At 45.1% G+C, this 22,162-nt stretch overlaps 1 protein-coding gene across 1 annotated transcript in view; it reads right to left on the reverse strand.

The window, feature by feature from the left end:
• Npsr1 (neuropeptide S receptor 1) overlaps nt 1–22,162 on the reverse strand; it is a 173,461-nt gene that overhangs the window by 6,098 nt on the left and 145,201 nt on the right. Inside the window, exons 5-6 of the mRNA XM_005412989.2 lie at nt 20,035–20,236; nt 10,159–10,235 (exon numbers count right to left, since the gene is read on the reverse strand). Of these exons, the coding sequence (XP_005413046.1) occupies nt 10,159–10,235; nt 20,035–20,236 (279 nt within the window). The remainder of the gene's footprint in view (nt 1–10,158; nt 10,236–20,034; nt 20,237–22,162) is intronic.

The following is a 22,162-nucleotide window of genomic DNA, read 5'->3' on the forward strand; positions in this document are numbered from 1 at the left end:
GCAGAGAGAAAAGACACACACATATATATATATATCCCACATCTGGGCCTGGATATGACTTCATTTGTGTGTGGACTGTCATCCGATGGTAAAACATTTGAGGGATTAATGTACGAACCCCTGGAATGTAAGCTAGATGAAGACAGGGGTTTGTATTTGTCAGTCTTGTGGCCTATGATCATATTAAATGGTTATCAAATACCTGCTGGTAGAATCAGTAAGTACAGTAACACAGTGAAGAAGTCCCAGCGAAGCTAAGGTCGACTCAGTACAATAGAAATTAATGAAAGGAGTGTTGAGATGGCGAATTTGAAGTACTGACCATGGGGCTGCTTGCCTCTGAGGAAGTCTTTCCTGCCAGAGCTCTGGTAGCTCATGTGATATGTCTGGATCGACACAGACCTGCCCCAGAACACACCAAAGTATGGACAAGATGACATCTGTCCCCTCAGCTCACCCACCTAGGTGCCACTGAATTGACCTCAGTGGGCGTATTCCAGTGCATATGCCAGGTTAGGGAAGAGCAACTGCATACTAGGACAGGCCAAACGCAGTGCTCACTTGGATTGTTTGCCTTTCATAGTTGAAGTTTGTTGTAATCTCCATAGAAATGGATCCTAAATTTACCTTTGCTCTACTCATTCAATCCCGTCTCTAATCCAACCCAGCCTGATCCAACAAACACAGTGTGTCTGCTAGGACCTATGAATGGAACAGAGGGCTAAACTAGAGGTCTCGCTGCCTAGGGACTCAGTCCAGCAGGAAGAACACACACCGTCCACATGTGGGGTGAGACTCATAGATGCTGACCAGCCACCAGCAGAGGAGACAGCCATCCCCACAGCTCTGCCCAAGAGGCTGCTTGGGAGACACAGAGCACCACGTAAGCTTGGAATGACAGGAAAGGGGTTTCAAAGACAAAGACTGAGGTGCAGGCATGAGACTGGAGAGGCAGAGGGAATCTCAGCCAAGATATGGGAGAAAAATGTGGAGGAAGGATGTGTTTGGACCACGGGGAGTCACTGTGTTTGGCTCCATCCTACCAGCACATGGAGCGTGAGAGTGGAGGGAGCTGACGACACACGGGGAAGACCTTGAGTGTCTTTGCAGTCTGAGCTGGACTCCTGGGGCAGCTGCAGCAGGCCATGGAAGCTTTTGGACACTGGAGATTGTGAACATTGCCGAGGACACCCTATTACCAGTAATAACAGAAATAGAGGAATTTTTAAGTAAAAAGAACAAAAATCCTAATAAACACTTGATACTTAAGTTATACATTTTAAGATCACCCTGAGACAATACTACAGACTTTAAATTATTCTTTGCATATGCTAGAACCACAGAACCTTGGTCTTGTAAGGGAGTAAATTCTTGAAAAACACCTATAGGAATAGATCTCCAGGGAACTTTGGCCATGCCTGGATGTGTGTTTTGGTTGTCACAATGTGGAGTTGCTACTCATCTAGCGGGAAGAAGCCACAGAGGCTGCTCTATCAATGCTCAGGACAGCTCTCACCCAGTAATTATGAAGTCCAAATTGCTGAAGGTGTCAAAGCCGAGAAGCCTGATCTCCAGGGTGGTATTGTGGGAAAGACCAGGGTTCAGGATCAGACCTGAATACACCTTCCAACTCTATCCATGAGTAGCTGTGTGTGCTTAGGCAGGTGGCTTAATGTTCCCAGCCTCGGCCCAGGTAGAAGCTGAGGCATAAAACCTCAAACACAGTTACTTCGAGTTTACGTATGATAATGTATTTAAGGGGCCAATCTCCACCGTGGGATATCAGTTACCTTGTCAGTTGGGATGAATGAAGTTTTCACAGTATTTCGAAGGAATCTGAGCTCTTTATGGAAAAAACAGAAGGTATTTCTACTTTAGGTCATCTCTTATACTGTGTTGTTTTCAGTATATAACAGAAAACTGTGAGGGTGGGATTATACCGATGAGGGGCAGGAAGATGACAGCAGATCAAATTATACCCTTTTCAGTGTCCTCACTTGCTGGTCCTAGGTAACAGCTGGCTCCTGAACAGTGTAGCTCCAGAGACTTAGTTGGTTTTTTAGAAATGTTTTTGAGAATGACATTTGTGCTGCAAAATCTGTTTAAAATGGAAACTGGAAATACCTTCCACAGGGCAACTAGGTGACAATATAATCAACCACCTGCCCTCTGATCTCCCAATGAGTTTAGTAAAAAGTGTCTTTAATCTAACACTCCAGGAAATGCAAAGCCTCTGGCTTCTAAAGATGGCTCTTCAAAGAGAGCTGAGCTACAAATGCCCATAATTCTCTTTTATTGGTAGATAAAAGGATTATTTTTACTCAGGCCTTGATACTGTGCTGGAGTGAAAAGAAGTAAAATGCAGCTGTCACCGAGCATTAGTGGCTTAGGCAAGCTGGAGGTGGTGGGTTTATTAAATCTGAGCTTGGGACGCTCAGTGACTTAGGCACCTTCAGTGCCAGGTGTACCCCTCATGGGGGCCATCCCAGAAACCAAGTCCCTAGATGGCCAGTTCCGGCTGTTCGCCTTCCCAAGACTCCAGGCCCCTTAGAGAGCAACGAGGAGCCCATTCTTCATATGAGATGAGCACCTGAGCCTGGAGCTATTGGTCCCTTGAGGTTTTAAGTGGAGGCAGAAGTCATTCCTGCTGAGTTGGGAGACCCACCTGTGGCCCCATGGTAAGGACAGGTGGTTTACTTAGAAACAAGGAAGTCTTAAACTAAAATTTTAAGCCAAGCATGTTCACGTGTTGGAGTACTTATGTACTTCAGGGTGACTTTAAAAATTAAACATATTTATGCTTTTTTCTGACCACTAAAGTTTTTGAAACTTAAAATTCATTTTTTATCAGTAGTGACCTTTTTATTTACAGATATAACCTGAATACTCTTGGAACTCATCAATTAAAAATTTTTAGTGCATTTAACCACCTCTGTTTTAGCTGTAGGACTGGTCATTTCTTTCCAAGGGCTTTGGGGTTTTTTGACTTTCTAGCTTTTTGGGTAGACCCAACTGGTGTCTCAGTGTGCTCCTGATTGTCCCTGGCCATGAACCACACTCTGAATTCTTTCTGTTGGTGTTGACCCCTGGGCATTGTCTCTCTGTCCACTTGTTTAGCCTCAGTTGTCACCCTGGGCTGTGGATTATTTAGTGTCTGCTTTTCCCTGAGAGATCTGCCCTCAAAGTCCTTCTGCCAGGGACTGAGGACATGGCTTCTCTCCTTATTGCTCTTGTTCTCTTTTTGTTGGCATGGGGCCTGCAGCAGAGTCACCTGCGTCCTCCAGGATTGGACCTCACTGGTGTAATGTCACATGCAGCCTTGGCATTGTCAGTTGCCTATGAAGGGCTGGAGTAGCCTGGTTGGAAGGCTCTTAGGTGACCCAGAATGTAGAGCTCCCTTTGACCTTCAGGGCCCCAGGGAACCTATCACCCATCTCGTCATGAGATGCTACCTCTCTCCCCACCTAGCTGGACATGGCTGCATATGTCTGAGCCTTCCAAATGAACATATCTTGAGTTCTTTGCATGGGAAGTTTTTAGCCCAGCTGGTGGTCTTAGCTAGATGTGAGATGTTATCAGAAAACTATGCTTTTTCTGTACCTCAGCTGTACAGCTCAGGAGAATCTAGATCCCTGACAAGACTGGGATATTTGCAGAGTCAGGTCAATTGTCCACCAAAGCCTTTCCTTCCAGGTGCACAGCTGGATTCTGTTTCCCAGGCTCCCTTTAGGCAAGGTATAATCATGTGACTAAGTTTTGCTTGAGGAAAATGTGAGGAACCAATGTCTACCTCTCCAGGCCTGTCTCAGATAAGCCCCCTGAAAATCCTTTGCTCTTCTCCCCCACCCCTGCCTGCTGGGTGTAGATGTTGAGGGACATCTTGGTAACCCTTTTGTGTGACAAAATTTCCACCGACTTGAATTTCTCAATGATTGTGTGGAACAATGCCCTTCCCCTTGAATTTTACTACCAGTTTGAATTTAATTGAGCAAGAAATAAACTTATACTGTGATAATGCTATTGATAGTTTGGTTTTTACACTGCTGCTAGCATTTAGGCAGGAACTGGTACCTTTTGTGTAATGCTGTCTTAATAAAAACTGGAACATGTGGCCCTGGCTGAGAGAGCAGGTGGCGGGGGCTAAGGCTGGAAGCTGGTGGCCCTCACGTTAGAAGGGCCGCAGATGGTGCTGGGAAAGCAGGCTGCAGATCCACTGAGCCCAGGCCGAGATGGAGTGGTAAGCTGAATGTTAACACCTACTGCGTATTGACTGTCACCAGTTGTGTTCAGCAAGGAACTGAGAAAAAAAAAGCAAGCAGCTTAGACAAGGTTTTGCTGGCTTATGGCAGAAATAAAAAGGACTTAGAGAAAGCCTTCAAATTTGGGATCTTATAGAGTTACAAATGCCAACTGCTTGTGATTTCCAGCAAAACCAACTACATACTATGTGTGGCCCAGTAAAAAGTGAAAACAAACAGAGCACTAAGACACACAGAAGCCTTTTTCAGGGGTGCAGGCCCCAGGTAATGAAGCTAGCCCTGTTCCCAAATTAAATTATAACATGCAGAGGTTTTTAAATGGGAAAACATCCTTTAAGATTTATTCTTGAAACAGAGATCGAACTAAGAATGTGACCTGTAAGATAGCTTCAAGCTAGCACCCATGGAGTTGAGAGACAGCATGGGGTGTGAAAACAACAACAAAAAAAATAGACCCAAAATTAAAAAAAAATTAAAAATAGAATTGCATTAAGAAGGACTTTTGACTGTAGGTGGTCTAAGACTGAATGGAAGCAAATAGATGATAAATTTACTAAGTTCTTGAGAATTATGCTGTCAAGTAAAGTATAAACCATGTGATCTCCATCTTTGCCAGTTCCTAGAATTAATAGATTTTTACAGTTTTGCCAATTCTGTGGGTAGGAATTTATATTAAACCTATACATGATTGCTTGCCAATTATTTTTTGACCATTCCTGTTACTTTTCAGTAAAATGCTTGTTTGTGTTTTACTGATTTTAAAAAAGGTATTAGTCTTTAAAAAATCTTTTAAGATTGACTTTTAGGAGTTCTTTATATATTCAGTATACTAGTCTTTTCCCAGGCAGATGTGTTGCAAATGGTTTCTTCCAGCTTTTGAGTGTGATATTTTAAATGTTAAGAGTCAAATTTTATAGATTCAAATTTATGCTTTTTGGGGGTAATTTACTATAGCATGTATCTTGTTTAAGAAATCTTTCATAAAGATATCATCTTACCTTTTGTTTGAAAGGCTTCAAAATCTTATTTTTTACACCGAAGCTGCTAGTTCCCTTAGAACTAGTTTTGCCTCTGAACTGAGGTGAAGATTCAATTTCATTTCTGTCCTTGTGGTATCTTAACATAAATTAAGTTGTCATACAAGTACAGTAAGTCTCTGACTTACAAACAACTCCTGCTGTGAACTTTTATAGGTGCGCTGTATAAAATTCACAGGTCCACTGTGTAAGACTCGCTCTGGTGGATCATGAATGAGTTTGACTTACGAATGTTTCCTGGACGGAACTGGTTTGCAAGTTGGGGACTTACTGTACAGGTCTGTTTGGGGCTGAGTTACAGTCATTTCACTTTCTAACTTAACAAATACTGTCTTACAGCATTTCTATTTGTCTATTGTATTGTGCTGGCACCAAGCTCTGTTAACCGCTATGACTCTATACTAAGTGATAAGATTTGGCATAGCAAGCCTCTCCTACCCTGTTCTACTCCAGGAATGCCTGGGTTATTCTTGGCTTTTACATCTTTTTATTATATGTTAAATAAAGCATCTTGTTCAGGTCAGCAACATGTTACAATTCACTTCTTATTATAATTGTGTCAGCTTGTGGATTAGCTGAGCAGAATCAGTGTCTTTATGATATTGAATCTTACTATCCACAGACAGTTATAATCATGTTATTTGTATCTTATAGTTTTCTTTTTTTAGTGCTGGGAACCAAACGAAGGTCCTTAGCATTCAGTTACATCTCCAGCCTTTTGCCTGCTTTTTATTTTCAGACCAGGTCTTCCTCAGTCACTAAGTTACCCAGGCTGGGTTTGAGCTTGCAGTTGTCCTGCCTCAGCCTCCCAGAGTGTTGGAATTATAGGCATGCACCATCATGCCTGGCTTTATATTTTTCTTGTGTGTGTTTTGTTCAATACGATTATTTGTAGAGAAGCCATTTTACCCAGTCCATGATAAGGAAGCTGATCATGAGACTGTTTAATAGACTTCTCTTAAATTTGTTAAGCTAGAAAGGGAAATGAGTGTAACTCAGATCCTCATCCATAGCTTTCTCTCCATCCCATTGTGCCTCATCTAATTTGAAACATACAATTTGGATATTACATGGGTCACATTATACCTGCCAATCCATAGTGGCTGGACCCAATTCTACGCACATCAGTGTCTTGGTTACTTTTCTCTCGTTGCTGGGACAAAATACTTTACGACCAAAATTAAGGAAGGAAAGGTTTATTTCGGTTACAGTTTGTGGAGGTTTCAGTCCATACTTGGCAGGTTACAAGGCAGAGTGGCACATGGCAGAGGGCTACAGCTCATGGCGGCAGAACACAGCCAAAGCAACAAGCACTAAAAGGGAGGAATGGCCCCAAGCAGCCTCTTCATGTCCCTTATATATGCATACTATCCACCCCAGGGCGGGTGTAGCTCTCACATCCATAATCAATCAAACTCTAAGCCTGCCCCATCACTGCATGAGGCTTTGGGGGGACACCCAGACACACACCAAAACAATCAGTATGGCTGCCACATGGTTGCTCCTACCTAGTCCCTTCCCCATGCAGTAAGGATTCTAGCTGATGAGAACAGATACCCTGAGTGTCAGGAATGTATTCTTTTAGGAAAGACAATATGCAAGATTGGGAGCCCAATCTGTCTCTCGCCCTTTATGTTCACTGTGGAAAAGTGCCTAGATCATTTATGAACCAGTCCTTTTTCTTTTAGTATGCCTAGGAGTGGGAGGAAATAAAATTTTCACCAAGATGACTGGTTCTCACAGTAGGATGGCGTGAATTTTGCAGGCAGTGTTTACAAAGCGAGCTTCTGCTCGCGCTAATCATTGCTTATGTCCCCTCGATGATGAGCAATAATCCCGGTGCGCCTGTGTGGCTGGAAAGCATAGGGTATCTGCCAGCCAACTCCAGAGCCACTTGGCTGCTGTGATGGATAGGAAGTCGAGCGGACTCCATTTAAGAAGGAGACTTGGGCAGGACGTGATCTTTTGAGAATAGCACCTGGCCTCGTTCCAGAAGGAGGGCTCTGGCACTCCTGGAAGAGTTTCTAGACTTAGGTCTAATGGATACACAGAGTGGTATTAAAGTGTAAGACTGGATGGTAGCATTTCTGCCTCTGGGGAGGTGGTCATCATACTCCAGATCAGCTGAAGCAAATCACTTAGTGCCTTCATCGTGTCAATCCTGGAAGTTGAGACAATGGGGATACGGGGATGTGCCATAGAAAACAGCCATGGGGGGTCAACCATCAAGGGGAAGACTGCTGACAGTGGGGTTTGGGGGGCTGACAGAGTGTGGAGACCTCTCACTCCAACCTCCAGCAGTGTCTGTCCTGCTTGCTCTTGTGCGTGAGTGGTGGTCATGGGAAGTGAGGTATGCTGCACAGCTCCTTGGCCCTGGAGAGCTATGCAGGGGACAGTGAAGGTCAGATCCCAGAGCCATGGGCAGGCTGGGCCTCAGAAATTGTAAGAATTACAGGACAGGTTTAAGCTGATCTAAGTCTGAAAGTACAAGAGGACCTCAGCTACTTCAATAAAATTGGGCCCTATACCTAGCAAGCATGACTAATTTTCAGATTTTACATCGATCCAAATAGAACATCAAGAGAGGAGACTAGGGATTCCCTGGAAGCCAGGGCTTAGAGGAGTGTCGTGGCAGGTGTGTGCATGCACAACAGTGACCTTGAGTTTGGATTTTTAATGAAAAAGTAGGGCTGGGCATGGTGGTGCATATCTATAACCCCAGTACTCTGAAGGCTGAGGCGGGAGGATTGCAAGTTTGAGCACAGCTTGGGTAATTCAGTGACTTAAGGACACTCTGTCTCAAAATAAGGCTGCAGATTCAGCTTATTAAAAGGCTTTGGGTTCAATCTCCAGTACTAAAAAAGAATACAAGTAGATTTTTAAAAAATTTAAGCTATTCTTTTACTAATTGGCCACATCTATAATGCTCTTCCTCCCAGAAGGCAGCGTGATTGAGGGAAGAAACCATGGCTTTTCTGTTAATCTTATGCCCATTTGAATCCTCGTCATGTCAAGCGCTACCTGTAGGAACAAGCAAATTGCTTAACCGTTGAGCTTGCTCTTTATCTGCAGCATAAGACGATCAAACCACACCTCAGTGGGCTGGGTGGGGATTAAGATAGGGGATGGGAGCAGCTCCGGCGGTGGCATTGGCCACAGCCCTCTGTCTCTGTGTTGCCCTCTGTCTCTGTGCTGTGCTGTCCGTCAGGATGCTTTGTCACCCCAGTCTCCTGCGCCACTCCTGATAAGCAAGAGAGTGCAGCTGAACTAAATCCTCAGTGAGAACCACAGTGTTCATGTCTCCACCCACTGGCTCGTGGAATGGGACATCAAGTCTCCATGCCCACTATTCCTTTTTTTTTTTTTATGCCCACTATTCCTTGTGAATCTTGTCACTGTCTCCCACTATATGGAAACATTAGCTCCAAGGAGAATAAAATAAGCTTTATCTTGGTCCAGCACAGCTGTTAGCTACAAGTTTGATTACCAGTGGTCTTCCAGGGAGTCTAGTCCAGCCTTGCAGTTCAACAGCTCAGAGTCAGAGAGCTTGTGTGACTTTGCAAGGTGAAACAGCTCATAGTGGCCCATGAAGGACATAAACTGGCTCTTTTTACCTGGATATTTGGGTTGTAGCTTGCTGCCCTTGTGTGAGCACATGTGGGTGTGAGTGTGTCTATATAGGTGTGTCCTGTGAAAGCTTGTATATGTTTGTATACAGCAAACATATACTTGTATATGTTCGGTGTGTGTATATCCTGTCATGTGAGCATGAACAAAAGATCTTATCAAAGAGCAGGTCTCATCCTATAGAGTTACTCCACTGTAATGACTACCAAGCCCCCTGCCCTCTCTCCTTGTTCTGGCTGGGGCATGCTGCATTTCTCTGATGATAGGAGTCAGGCCCTGGAACTGTGCCTGGGAGGTGCAGCAACCTCGGGGTCTCACAACCGTGTAGGAGGCACTAGCATCTGCAATCACAGATATGGAATGGGGCCGGAATATAGGGGCACCACAGGGACTGCTGTGCAGGGACAGCGGGAAGCATGTGGCCCAATTCTTAACTGCTCCCGGTCCAGGATTGCTCTATGGACAGGCAACAGGGTCACCCATCTGTAAATTCAAGCCCATGGAAAAGCCCCTCCTCGGGTCTGTGGGCTGGTGTGGTATCCTTCTCGGGAAATGGGATGCCCATCTCTGTCCTGCAGGTGTGTCCAGCCAGCCTGAGGTTGGGGAGATGGCATCTGTCTTGGTTACTTTTCTCTCATTGCCGGGACAAAATACCTGATGCCCAAAATTAAGGAAGGAAAGGTTTATTTTGCTTACAGTTCGTGGAGGTTTCAGTCCGTACTTGGCAGAGTAGAAGGCAGAGTGGCACATGGCAGAGAGCTACAGCTCAGGGCGACAGAACACAGCAAAGCAAAAACCACACACACCAGGGAGGAATGGGGGAGGAATGGCCTCAAGCACCCTTTTCCTCTCCCTTACATATGCAAACTATCCACCCCAGGGCGGGTGCAGCTCTCACACCCATAATTAATCAAACTTTAAAAGCCTGCCCCATGGCCACATGAGGCTATGGGGGGACACACAGACATAAACCATAACACCATCTTAGCTCAAAAGCTGCTTTCGGAAGCAGCTTGGCAAGCCTCAGAGCCCCCTGCCTTCTCTTGGTTCTCAGGGAAGCCAAGAACCAAAGACAGAGCTTTGGGGACAGCTTTGGGGTGAGTCAAGGGACTGGCACCATCCTTGTATATAATGGAGTAGGCTTGTAATCCAGGAATTCTCAGCTCACAATTGCCAGAGAAAAACCTTACAGGAGCAAACATCAGTAAGGGGCTGGGCTAGGGCCTGGGACTTACCTGAGCAGTTGGAGATCACTGTCTCGGGGGCTTTGCTTTTCACCCAGATGGTTCGGATCACAATGCCATAGATGATGCTGTGGAAAGAGCAAAGGCTGATGCATCCTTATGTAGAAGACACAGGGAACAGACTGCTCCATCTTCTGAGGGGAAGCAGGGAGGCAGGGTCTCTCACTCATGCTGTCCCTATCCTGGTGTAAATGGGACGGTCCATGGAGATCAGTCAGAGGAAGCCACTTGTTTCTGAAGTGAGGAGGCTGAGACCTGGGCAAGGTAAGCAATCCATGTGGGGAGATGGACAGCATGATTGGAACCCAAGCAGCCCTCAGAGTTAGTCTCCTCTGTTATGCACTTGTGATATGACCTTGACAGTGGACTGTCTTTACAGGGGCCCCTGTGTCTCAGCTTCCTGAATTCATGCCTGTGTATGACCTTTTCCTTCGAGTGTGGACAGTGTCTGGAATTTGCTACTGATGAATCCAGAGAGGAACACAGGATTATTTAGGGTGCAATGCCTGGCTTGCCAGTGTACTGGAAGAAGCCAGTTGCCATGAATGCTGCAGCCTGGAGGAAATTAATTCTAAGGATTGGAGGGACTTGGAAGGACTGTTTTCCAGCTGATAACCTCCAGCCCAGCCATAAGCAACACCTTGATGGCCTCTGTACCTAAGCAGGGATCCAGTTAAGCTATCCAGAACTCCAACCCACAGACACTGCAGATAATACATGTATCATTGTTTTTTTTTTTTGTTTTTTTTTTGTTTTTCTCCGGTACCAGGGACCGAACTCACGACCTTGCACTTGCCAGGCAAGCGCTTTTGCCGCTGAGCTAAATCCCCAGCCCCGCATTGTTTAAGTCATTGTTGTGACCATTTGTTACACAGCCATAGCTAATTGATGCACCAAGCCTTGGCTGAGATTCTGTAAGACAGAGTGAATAGTACCAAAGACTGTTTTAATACTTAAAACTGTAACTTCCTTTTTGGCCCTCTTTGCCTGTTTTTCACATCACATCACACCCACACTTGGATGATATAATAATCTGTGCTTAACAAGGTGTTAATGATTTGCGCACGTCAGCACATTGTGGATTCTACATCCCCTTTGATAAGTATAAAATTTAGACCCTTTTAAATGTTATTTGACATTTCAAATTTAATTACCCAAGCTAAGAAAGTTTGGGCAAAGCACTTCTTTATTTCAAAACTGCATAATTTTTTTCCTCTTGAGAGTCACTAGTTAAAAGAAAAACAAAAAACAAAACCAGAGCTCCAGTTTTCTGTAGCTGGCAAAGCACTAATTGCTTTTAATGATCGTTAGACTATAATTTAATTAATGAGTGTGTTAAAACCCTGTACTCCCTTCTGCGTTTCCCCATTCCTGCTTAGCAGTCTCCTCTGAGTGCTCCGGGGAAGCCTGGGGCCTTTTTTGAAATACTCTGTTCCTTCTCATATACCTTCCTGGGACTTTTCTGTAATTTATGGACCTTCATTAAGGGAAAAAAAAAAGAGAAAAAAGTTATTAGTCAGTCTCTTCTTCACCCTCAGTAAAATATTTGTTAGGTTGAAAAGCTCCTTTCCCAGGTAAATGAAACGCAAGGTTCAGGTCACAACCCCATGAAACATTAATGTTGTTTGACAATTATAACCCCCATATTTCACTGATTGATAACTCAGATATTTATTGACTATCAATTGTACACACAATGAACAAGCTAAGGAAAGTCTTATGAATTAGAGATTTTTTCTGCCTGGGACTATTCAGATGGTGAGTGGAGTGCCAGCACCTGGCACTGTTACTGGGCAAAGAGCTGCTACTGTATCCTCACAAATTTTGCTCAAACCAACCTGCTTTCCAGAACTTGGAAGTCCACAGGGCCCTGTGCAGTATACTTGTCTCCTTCTTTCTCATTCTTCCCTGCATAGCAAGGATGGCTGATTGTCCCTTCAAACTGACACCACAACCTGGACCTTCCTCTCCATTCTCTCCTCTTCAGTATCAATACAGTCTTTCTTCCTTTGATCACTTCTTCTATTGTGGTAAAAGCTACATAGCACTTACCATTGTCACTATGTTAGTTGCACAGTTCTGTAGCATTCGATGTCTCCACAATGCTGTGTGACCTTCCCCGCCATCATTCTCCAGAACTTTTCATCTTCCCTGACTGAAACTGTTCCCATAAAACACAAAAACATGGAGTATTCCACATCTTTGTGGGTCACCCTGGCACAGGGTCATGCTAGCCTCTGTGTCATCCAATTCTAGCTTAGGTGCTGTCAAAATGTGTGCCCCTTACAACCTTCTAAACTCTTGCCTGATTATTGCCACAATTCCCTTGTACATCCATGTCCCCATCTCCCATGCTCAGGCCACCATCAGAACTGGAGCTGCCGTTCTCTGGCTTAACCTCCCACTCCACCCCACAGTCCACAGTGCCAGGAGATGCTGTCAGGACTTCTCCAGCACAGCACCCAGGCCTCCCGCATCTTCCTCTGCCTTTCTCTTCTGTATCATCCTCCTCTTGCCCCCTGAAACCCACTGTGTCTGGACACAGCTTTCCCTTTGCTGAGCAGCCCACAGAGCAAACCTTCTGAGCCAGGCCTGATGCCGAGCTCCCCATGCCATGGTTGGTGGGTGAATGTAAGTCCCAGCACTCCCCACACCTCTGAGCTTGTTCTGTCCTTCTCTGGAACCCATTTCCATTCTTTTTTGGTTCATTCTCCACAGATCATGTTGCTATGAAATTTTTCTGGGCTTCTCTGTTCCCCATCCCTGGGTCCTCCATGGCAGGGAAACCTGGCATCATATACCTGCATGGTAGTCAGGTATAAAAGGTCAAGTGACCTACTGCTAGAAATACAGTAGTTCTGTCCCAAAATGGAGCTAAGGAAAAGCATCTCCACTGGCTTGGATATGATCTATTCTGTGTCTTTGATCTCTCTTTACTCTCTCTCATCAGGTTTAGGTTTTCTGGATGCTTCTTAGACATCTGGAAACTGAAGGATCTCTCCATTGAAGAAAGTACCCCTCCCCTGTAACTGGCTGCTTCAGTCTCCAATTCTTAGAAGGCCATCTAAACAAATGTATGTTCCTTCCTGTCATTCATAGAGGCAGCTCAGAGTGGTGGGACAAGGAGAGGGCCTGTCACTAGAGTTAGGCTCCCAGGACTGTCCTCAGAGGATACTAAGTCGGCTCCTGAGTCTTTTGTTCTGAACCAATGGTAAGAAGTATTCAGGAACCAATGGATGAGCTCTGCTCAGACCCCAAGTGTCCCCACAGATTCCCACAAGGTCAGCACAAGGTTGGGGCTTGAAGGTTGCCTGTCTCAGTCTTGGCACCAGAGGCCTTCAGAGCCAGAAGGATCTGTGGCTCTAACTCTGCCCATGGCCATCCCAACCCCTTTCAGACTGGGGAACAATGCCAGATGTGCTCTGGAAAGCCCACCTGACGCTGTGCTCTAAGGTGTTTCAAGACACCTTAGGAAGCCTTGAGAATGCTTCCTGGTAAGACCTGTCTCTCTCCTCATTAATGTTCACTTCAAATTGTGTTTGTTGACACCACCTACTTTGTTCCAGGACTGGTTGAACCACCGTGGCAGTAAGCAAGCAGAAGAGGTCCTGGCCCTCATGAAGCCCACAGTTTCCTTAGGGTGATGATGATAAAATGAAAACACAATAAATGATTGCAAAGAGGTAAAGTGCTGTGAAGATAAAATGTAAGTGATACAAGAGTATGGTAGAGTATGTCTTGTGAAGAGTATGTCTTTCACAAGACAAGATGGTAGGAATTCACCACTGGTGAAACTCTATATCTTTTCTGATTGTTTTGGTTTGTTTTTATCCTTTATTCTCTTTAATGGCTTGATCAATCTTGCATCCTTACATCTGGTAATCTGAGCAACTTCACTGAAGATGACAATATGTAATATAACAGCCACTGTTAATTCCTATCATTTTGTTGTGAAATCCTGTATCATTTTTATTGTTTTTGCTTTGTTTTGTTCTTGTCTATGTTATTGATATTTTGCTATTTTTCTTCTTTTTATTATTTTTTCTAAAACAAAAAAGGAGTACGGCAGGGGGTTGGCTTATTCTACGGGTCTAGGAAACCATCCCAGAGGCGATGAAATTTTAGCTGAGGTCAAAGTTCAGGCACTGTTCAGCACATATAATCTGTTTTAATCTGTGACATGAAGAAAAATACATATGTACATGCTTTTCTATGAATTACACAGTCTTGGAATACTGTCCAAGACAGGTGCCTCCAGCACAGCCTCTGAGGACCAGGGTGGGCGGGGGGAGGAAAGGACTGACCTTTCTGTCCCTGCTTCTTTGTGTGTGCACAGCTGTCCTCTCATGGTGGCTCTGGTTGCAAGGTGGGGACCTGATGAAAGGCACTGGCAAGTGTGGAATGTGTGTCCACACTCTTGGCCTTGGGGTTTTCTCCAGCTCTTTCTGTGGTAGAGCAGCTGGTGCTAGGGCAGAGGGAAGAAGCTCAGAGGAATCCCATGCCATCTGGATCAGGACTGCTGAGATGGAACCCGAGTATGTGTCACCTCTCGGCCCAGCCCTCAGTGGGGAACGTCAGGGATGACTTGTCACCGTGCAGCCCTGCTGTGTGTTGGTCCCTCTGTGAAGCACTTTCCATCCTGTCTCATTAACCCCATCTGTTAAAGTGGTGCTCTGTACAGTATGGTAAAGGCTTAATAACTCCTTTATTAAGATTGGTGAAACCTTTCCAAAAGTTCAGAAGATACCATCTTGCATCTCATTGGCCAGGACTGGACCCTGTGGCTGTTCCTGAGCAGTTCACAAGCCAAGGTGTGTGTGTGTGTGTGTGTGTGTGTGTGTGTATGTGGGTGACCAGTGGAATGCATACTGGAAGTTCAGCCCCCAGCATCCATCAAGACAGACTTTCCTCTTATTTCCTCATGGGCTACAGCAGGTAGGATGTTACCTGCTTCCCAATGGATGGGTAGACTCAGGCCCTTTTTATTTTCCCTGACTTGAACTGCTACCACTGGACAGTGCTGGCCACACCCCAGACTCTGTTACCCACTGGGTCTTTGTTCGCCACAGGGGATCAACCCAGCAGGGAGCTTTCTCATGGTCTGCTATGGATTTCCCAAGCAAAATAAATGGCTTTTCCTAATAGCCACCCACCAGCACTCTGTGACTGATGTCTGTATCCCTACTTCTTCCTACTTACTCACTGAACCTGCCGGCTGTGGGCTTTCCCTGCCTTGATCTTTATCTCATGATAGGAGGATGAGAAACCAATGAGACAGCCAGAAAACAAGCACAGCTCAAGGGAAGCAGTGACACCAGGCCAGTACCCTCCTCTGCAATAGTCAGACAGCTCACATGGAGTTCTGAGCCCTGGAGCTGTTGTGACTTAGAAAAGCAACAACTGCCTTTGCTGTCAGTCTCTGCAACTCAGTCCTGGAAGCCCAGTCGAGTCACCGATGGAAGAATGACATCTGTATTCATGAACAGAACCCAGCTCTTCCTGCTCTGCCTTCCTCTGTCCCGTCCTGCCTACCTGCCTTCCTGAGGCCTGCCCTTCAGCTCAACATCTCCTGAGCACCCTCACATGTCAGCCTGGGAGTTCAGGCAGAGAGCACAGTCCTTGTACCCAGGAGCTGCAGCAAGTTCCTGGTGACCACATGGATGCAAGGAGGCCAATGTGAAGGAGTGGATACCAAGGAGCCCTTGGCCCAGGGCTGGCAGAGACGGCTCTGCCATTCGGTCTGTGCTGGACAGCAGAGGCTCCTCTCATGGTTCATGTGGCAGAAGCAGGGCAGGCAGAGTTGGGATGAACATCAGGGTCAGGGCGGTGCATGCAGAGGACCAAGTGAGAGAAGCAGGGCTCCTATGGCTGGGGAAGCCAGCAGAGCTTGAGAAAGACATGCGATCTTGTCCTAAGGGATACTAAGGGTGTAGAAAATGAAAGCGGGCAAACCATATGTTTTTTGTGCCAGAAAGGCCACGAATTTAAGTATTTGTATTGTCTCCTTTCTTAATGATGTCGATCATTACTAACTGAAAACAAGAGAAGACCACACTCAGTACAAAGAGAAAAAAGACGAGCAGGGAAATATTCAGTGTTAAATCAGAGAAAGGTTACTGTACAAAGAGCCTCTCTAAGCTGGCCGTGGTGGTGCACACCTGTGATCATAGCACTCTAGGCGGCTGAGGCAGGAGGATCACAAGTCCCAGCCCAGGCCAGCTAACTTAGTGACTTAGGGAGATCCTATGTCAAAATGGAAAATTATAAGAAGTAAGAAGGGCTGGGGATATAGATCCATGTGAAGGCCTTGGGTTTAATATCCAGTACTAAGAGGAAGAAATAAAAATAAACCAAGAAAGAAAGAGAGAAAAAAAGAAAGAAAGAAAGAAAGAGAGAAGAAAAGAAAGAAGAAAGAAAAGAAATTTCACCAAAGATAGTAGAGAAAATCAGTAGAGAACATTGAAACAGATAAAAAGATTAGTAGAGAACATTGAAACAGATAGTAGAGAACACTGAAACATAAAAACTTAAATTTGAAAAACATAAAAACTTAATTTGAAAAAAGCAAAAAATGATAATGTTCACATAAAATGTCCAAAAAGTTTGTAATGAAATACAAATTAAAACAGAAAGTATATCTTATGTGTATGTGCCTATCATGTTAGTGAACACACACACACACACACACACACACACACACACACACCATATAGGAAGACTATGAAACATGGCTAGCAAAGCCAGGAATCTTCTTTGATTTGTAGATGTTTTTAAAAAGTTTTTGCCTGTTAAGCTTGAAATTAAGTGTTTATGTATTCTTACCTAAAAGAGGCACAAAAAGGTATCTATTCTAGTACAAAAAAAAAGAAAGAACAAAGGAAAAAGAGAGGGAGTGAAAGAAAGATCAAGAAAAAGAAAGGGAGGGAGAAGGAAGAGTTGAGTGTCAGGCCTGAGAGATGTGAAACTCCAGAACTATTCTAGGCTCTAGTTAGAGAGGAGATCCCTGGCCAAATGCCCCTGTCCAAGGTAGGGACCATCTTCCCTAGAGGGAAGACAGCTCTGCCCTGGCTTCCTGACAGTCAGGATGTGCCTTAGGGAAGCTCAAAGTCCAGGGAGGTCAGGTTCAAGTTTTCAGGTTCCCCAGAGCCAAGAGAAGCCTGAAGCAGGCCCATGTTTGGCATTTGATGAGAGTCTAGGGAATCTGCTTTTGGCATCATTTCACTTAATTAGCAAACAAATGATATTTTGCTCTTCAAGGACTCTCAGCCATGCAGAGGGCAGGCTTCAGGGAGAAGCCTTGGAGTGAAAAGCAGCCTGGATGGGAAAGCAGTTTCAGATAGATTTGGCCAGACCTGGATACTGTGAACTGAGTGAGTTTTGACAGGAGCAGTTTCCTGAGCTGATGGAAAATCAATCAGGAGCGAAGTCAGGATATACACTGCCACCAAAATCAATGCCTTGGTATGAGCTGCTTGTCTTAGTTACTTGCTTGTTGCTAGGACAGAAAAACCTAACACTCAGAGGTTAGAGAAGGAAAGGTTTACTATAGCTTAGTTTGTAAAGGTTTGAGTCCATAGTTGGCAGGCCCCAAGGCAGGGGAGTAGGACAGAGGAGAAACAGTCTATGGCAGAGCAGCAGGAAGCTGGAAGCAGAAAGTAGCGAGCCTTCTAAACTTTTATCCCATGCGGGTTACAAGCCTAATTTTGGTGCCACCCACACCCAGGATGGGCCTTCTCATTATTCACACCCAGAACTATGCTAAACCAACCAGTGTACTAATCCAGTTATCACACACCCTTAATCCATATCCACATACCCTAGAGCGAGCCACCTCCCCAAAATCCCACATTTGAGTACATGAGGCTTTGGGGGGACATCTAGATGTTAGCCATAACACTGTTCCTTCCAAAAGCTTCCTATTTTTTTTATTTGGAGACAATGTCTTCCTAAGTCACTAAGTTGCCCAGGCTGACTTTGAACTTGTGATCCTCCTGCCTCAGCCTCTAAGAGGGTGCCACCATTCCCAGCCTAAATACTCTCTTCCTCCTATGTCTGACTCCTTTTCTCCTCCAAAGGTCTCACATTGCTGTGACTTGTCTCTGATTGGCTAATATTTACCTCCTTCCAGCAGTGATCTTTGCCTCTTATTTAAGCATCCTAGTACCTACAACTTGTTGGAAGGAGGCAGTTGGAATAAACCATGCACGTTAATTTGCTGACTCAGGAGAACTGGGGGGCAGTCTTTCTGAGAAGGGCTGCAGGCTCAGTTTTCAGGGTTACCCTGTCCCTGCCTAGCATGGCCCACAAAGGAGTCAGCAATTCAGCTTCTCTGAGCCCTAAATCAACTCTTGTGAGCAGCCCAGGCACAGGACAGTGTGCTGGAGGATGCTTCCCCACTTCTAGTACTTTAGGAGACTGAAGGTGACCAAAGGAGGAAACAGATTCTGGCCATGTCAGGCAACACTTGAAAAATATTCATGCAGTTTAGTCATTGAAGAAATGCATATTAAAACAAGGAAAAGCTGGGCATGCTGTCTCACACCTGTAATCTCAGCATTCTGGGAGGATGAGGCAGGGGGACTGCAAGTTCAAGGCAAGCCTGGGAAAACTAGTGAATTAGTGAGACCCTAACATGAAATAAAAACTAAAAAATAAAGGGCTGGGGATGTGGCTCATTGTGAAGGCCTTTGATTCAGTCCCCAGTACCATAACAGCAGAAACAAAACCAAAACAATGAGATGCATTTTCTTAACTTCATGGGCTATATCTTTTCTATGTGGTAGTTTGTGAATATGCATCCAACGTTTTAAAATGAGAATAAGCTTTGATGTATAAGTTCCATGCAATGCCTTTTGAGGAGACAACCAGCAGAGCACGAACACTTTCCATCCCGAGGATTTTTACCAGGGCATTGTTTACAGCATCCAAGCCCAAATGCTAATCTCCTCTCCCACATGTTATGGGCCACACCGTGGTAGGTGTGGGGACACCAAGGCACAGGTTCCATGCATCCCATGCACACATGACATGGAAATCTCTCCAGGTGGTCCCTTACCTCATCCACACACAGAAGCAACCATTTCACAGGTGACATTGGTGTGGGAACAAGGCAGAATCAGTCACACTCAGTTGCAGAGGTCCTTTCTGCTGGGACCCATCAGTGGCCTACACTGGCTGTGGGACGATAAGACACCCTGTTGCTCAGTGGTCATTATCACCAGCACTGCTACCTGTTCACTCTCTGCCACCTCACCTGGCCTCTAGCCCACAGGACCCTGATTCCTCAGCCTCACCTTCTCCTACCTGGACCCTTCCCTTTTTCACTGTAGCTTCTAAAATGTCCTTCCTCTGTTCCCTGCATTGCCTGACCCCATTGTGTGCATCTGCTAGCAGATTAGTACATCCAGTACATCCGACCCTTTTGTTCAGTTGTTTCCAGCTTGTCTATCATTTCATCTACCACATCCCCAAAGCAAGACTGTCTTGCATTTGAAAGTTGTATGATAGAAGAGAAAGAAAATCGTATGATGCTAACCCTGCATTTCAATCCCTTGTGATCTTGGGCAAATTACTTCATCTCTCTGACTGTTTTCTATCCCTATGAAATGAAGACCACAGTGCTTATTCACAGGCCTGTAGGGTGCAGATGGGGTATCTGTTAGCCCATCTTATGGTTCTTGGGCAGTAATGGTTGACTGTGTCATCTTGACCCTGCCTTGGAGGACTGGGGTGTGCCAAGGAAGCTTCAGGTAAAGTGTGACGACCTGGTCAGCTCCTTCAAGCAGAGTAGGAGCACCAAGAGCTCCAGAGGGCAGGAGCCTGCAGCCTGACACAGGAGCACCCTGTTGTCTGGTCCCTGCCTCCTACCTGATGATGGTCAGTGGGATGAAGTACACCAGGAAGGCCACCACGGTCATGTATGGGGTCCAGTAGGAGTCATCAGGCCACAGAGCCCAGCACTGCACCTCACCGTTGGACAGTGTCCTCTTCCCAAATATGATCAGGGTGGGGATGGAGAACAGGAAGGAGAGGCTCCAGGCCACCCCAATGAGGATCTTGGCTTGCCTTTCTGTTCAAGAGAAGAGAAAGATGTGGGAGATTGGGCATGTCCAGGCCACATGTACATCTCTGCCAACGGCCCCTGTGCACTTCCAACTGCCTCAGTTTCCCCATGGATAGAGTGGTAATGATGGAACATTCATCTAGAGCTATTTCTGAGGGGCCACTCTTACCAGAAGGGCATAGGGGCTCCCCTTGCCTTACATTCCCCTCACAACTAAGAGGACTTCTCCTGTTGCCTGGTTGGTAAAATTTCCTGCCCAAATCCTTCATCTTGCAGTTCTTTAATAAGCACTCACGTGATTGTTTCTATCATCTATGTGTTTGTGCTTCTTCTTCACTTCTTAATCTCCTGTCCCTTGCTTCCTTTTAATTGGTATGTTTTCAATTCCTTGCCAAAGTTCTTTATGAGAAGGCTATTAACTCTTGGTCTGCTAAATACATTTTCATTTGTCCTTGAGCCCTTGAACATTCTGATTGTCAGCTTTGCTATGTGTGTAAAACAGTTTCTAACAATTTTGATGTAAGAAAATCTGCCTTTATTTCACTTCTTGTTTCTATTTTTGGTATGGCTTCTAGAAAGACTTCTCCCTTACTAATATTACAAAAATTTTATTCTTATTCTTTTAGTTTTATGTTTAAAATAGTTAACTTTCTCAATCCAACTGGAACCTATTTTACCTATTTAGCTGTAACATGTGGTGATTTAATAGTTTTAAAAATGCCCAGAGGACTTTTGAACAGGGACTCTTCCAACTGACTTAAAATTTCATACACTTCGTATAGGCAACTCTGGTTCCAGTACTCTATTGTTCTAATGAGCAAAATTTAATGCTGTTTTCTAGTATCTGACATGGCATTCTTCTCTTCACTGCTATTGATAGTTTCCTAGTTATTCTTATGTTTCTTTTTCCTAAAGAGTAGTACAGTAATCAGCTTCTCTGGACTTGCTGGCTCAGGAAACTGCCACTTTAGTAAAAAGCAAATCTACTATTTGATGTCTCTATGTCAGTTTATACCCTTCTCAATGGTGACTAAAATTACCACATCTCACTGCCTTCCTGTAGCTCTCTGATGACTTTAAGTTTATTCTAAAACTCCACCTGCTATTTTTTTTTTTTTTTTAGTTATTGGTAATTGAACTCAGGGTCTTTACAAGGAGCTACATCCCAGACTTTGTTTTTATTTTGAGACTGGGTCTAGCTATGTTGCTAAATTGCCTAGGCTGAGTTTGAACTTGGGATCTTCCTGGCCAAACCTTCCAGAGTGCTGGGATTACAGGTTCCACAGTTTGCCTTGATTACTTTTTTAAAATGGTGTTTGAGGCCCTGAGGATATAGCTTAATGGCACAAGCACCTGCCTGGCAAGCACAAGGTCCAGAGTGCGATTCCCAGTACAAAAAAACCCAGTGTTTTGTTCCTCCTTGTCAGTGGAGCCAAGCTTTCCTACTAAGCTCCCTCCCCACTGTGTCAGACCTCACAGTCATCTGTGGGAAAATGGCACAGGGCCCAACAGAGGTGACACACCCAAACAATGATGTGCCTGTGGGCACGGCAATGGCAGGTGGTCACATACCAGCTGCCCCCTCCAATTCTCCACTCACCTACAAACCCAGCAGCCCACTGAGCACCGGACCTAGCAGTAGACCCCATTCCCGAAGCCCATGTGGGCTGGGCGAAGGAGCAGCAGGGTGTGGTGCTGGGCCCTCTCTGAGCTCAGGCACCCTCCTGCCAGCTGCCAATCCTCCTGCTCTGGGTAGCCACAGGTCTTAAGTGCCCTGGGCCCCCACTCCCAGTGTCCTCTGGGGGCATTAGAGCTGTGCTTTCTGACTCATCCCCTTGCTTGTCTCATGGAGCCTGCTCCATTTCTGGATGAGGAGGTTTTCTTTTGAGTTTGGTACAATAATCAATGAAAAATTTCTTTGTAATATTTCTA

The sequence above is a fragment of the Chinchilla lanigera genome, unplaced genomic scaffold, assembly GCF_000276665.1.
Source record: "Chinchilla lanigera isolate Chin_1 unplaced genomic scaffold, ChiLan1.0 scaffold00159, whole genome shotgun sequence".
Lineage (NCBI taxonomy): Eukaryota > Metazoa > Chordata > Mammalia > Rodentia > Chinchillidae > Chinchilla > Chinchilla lanigera.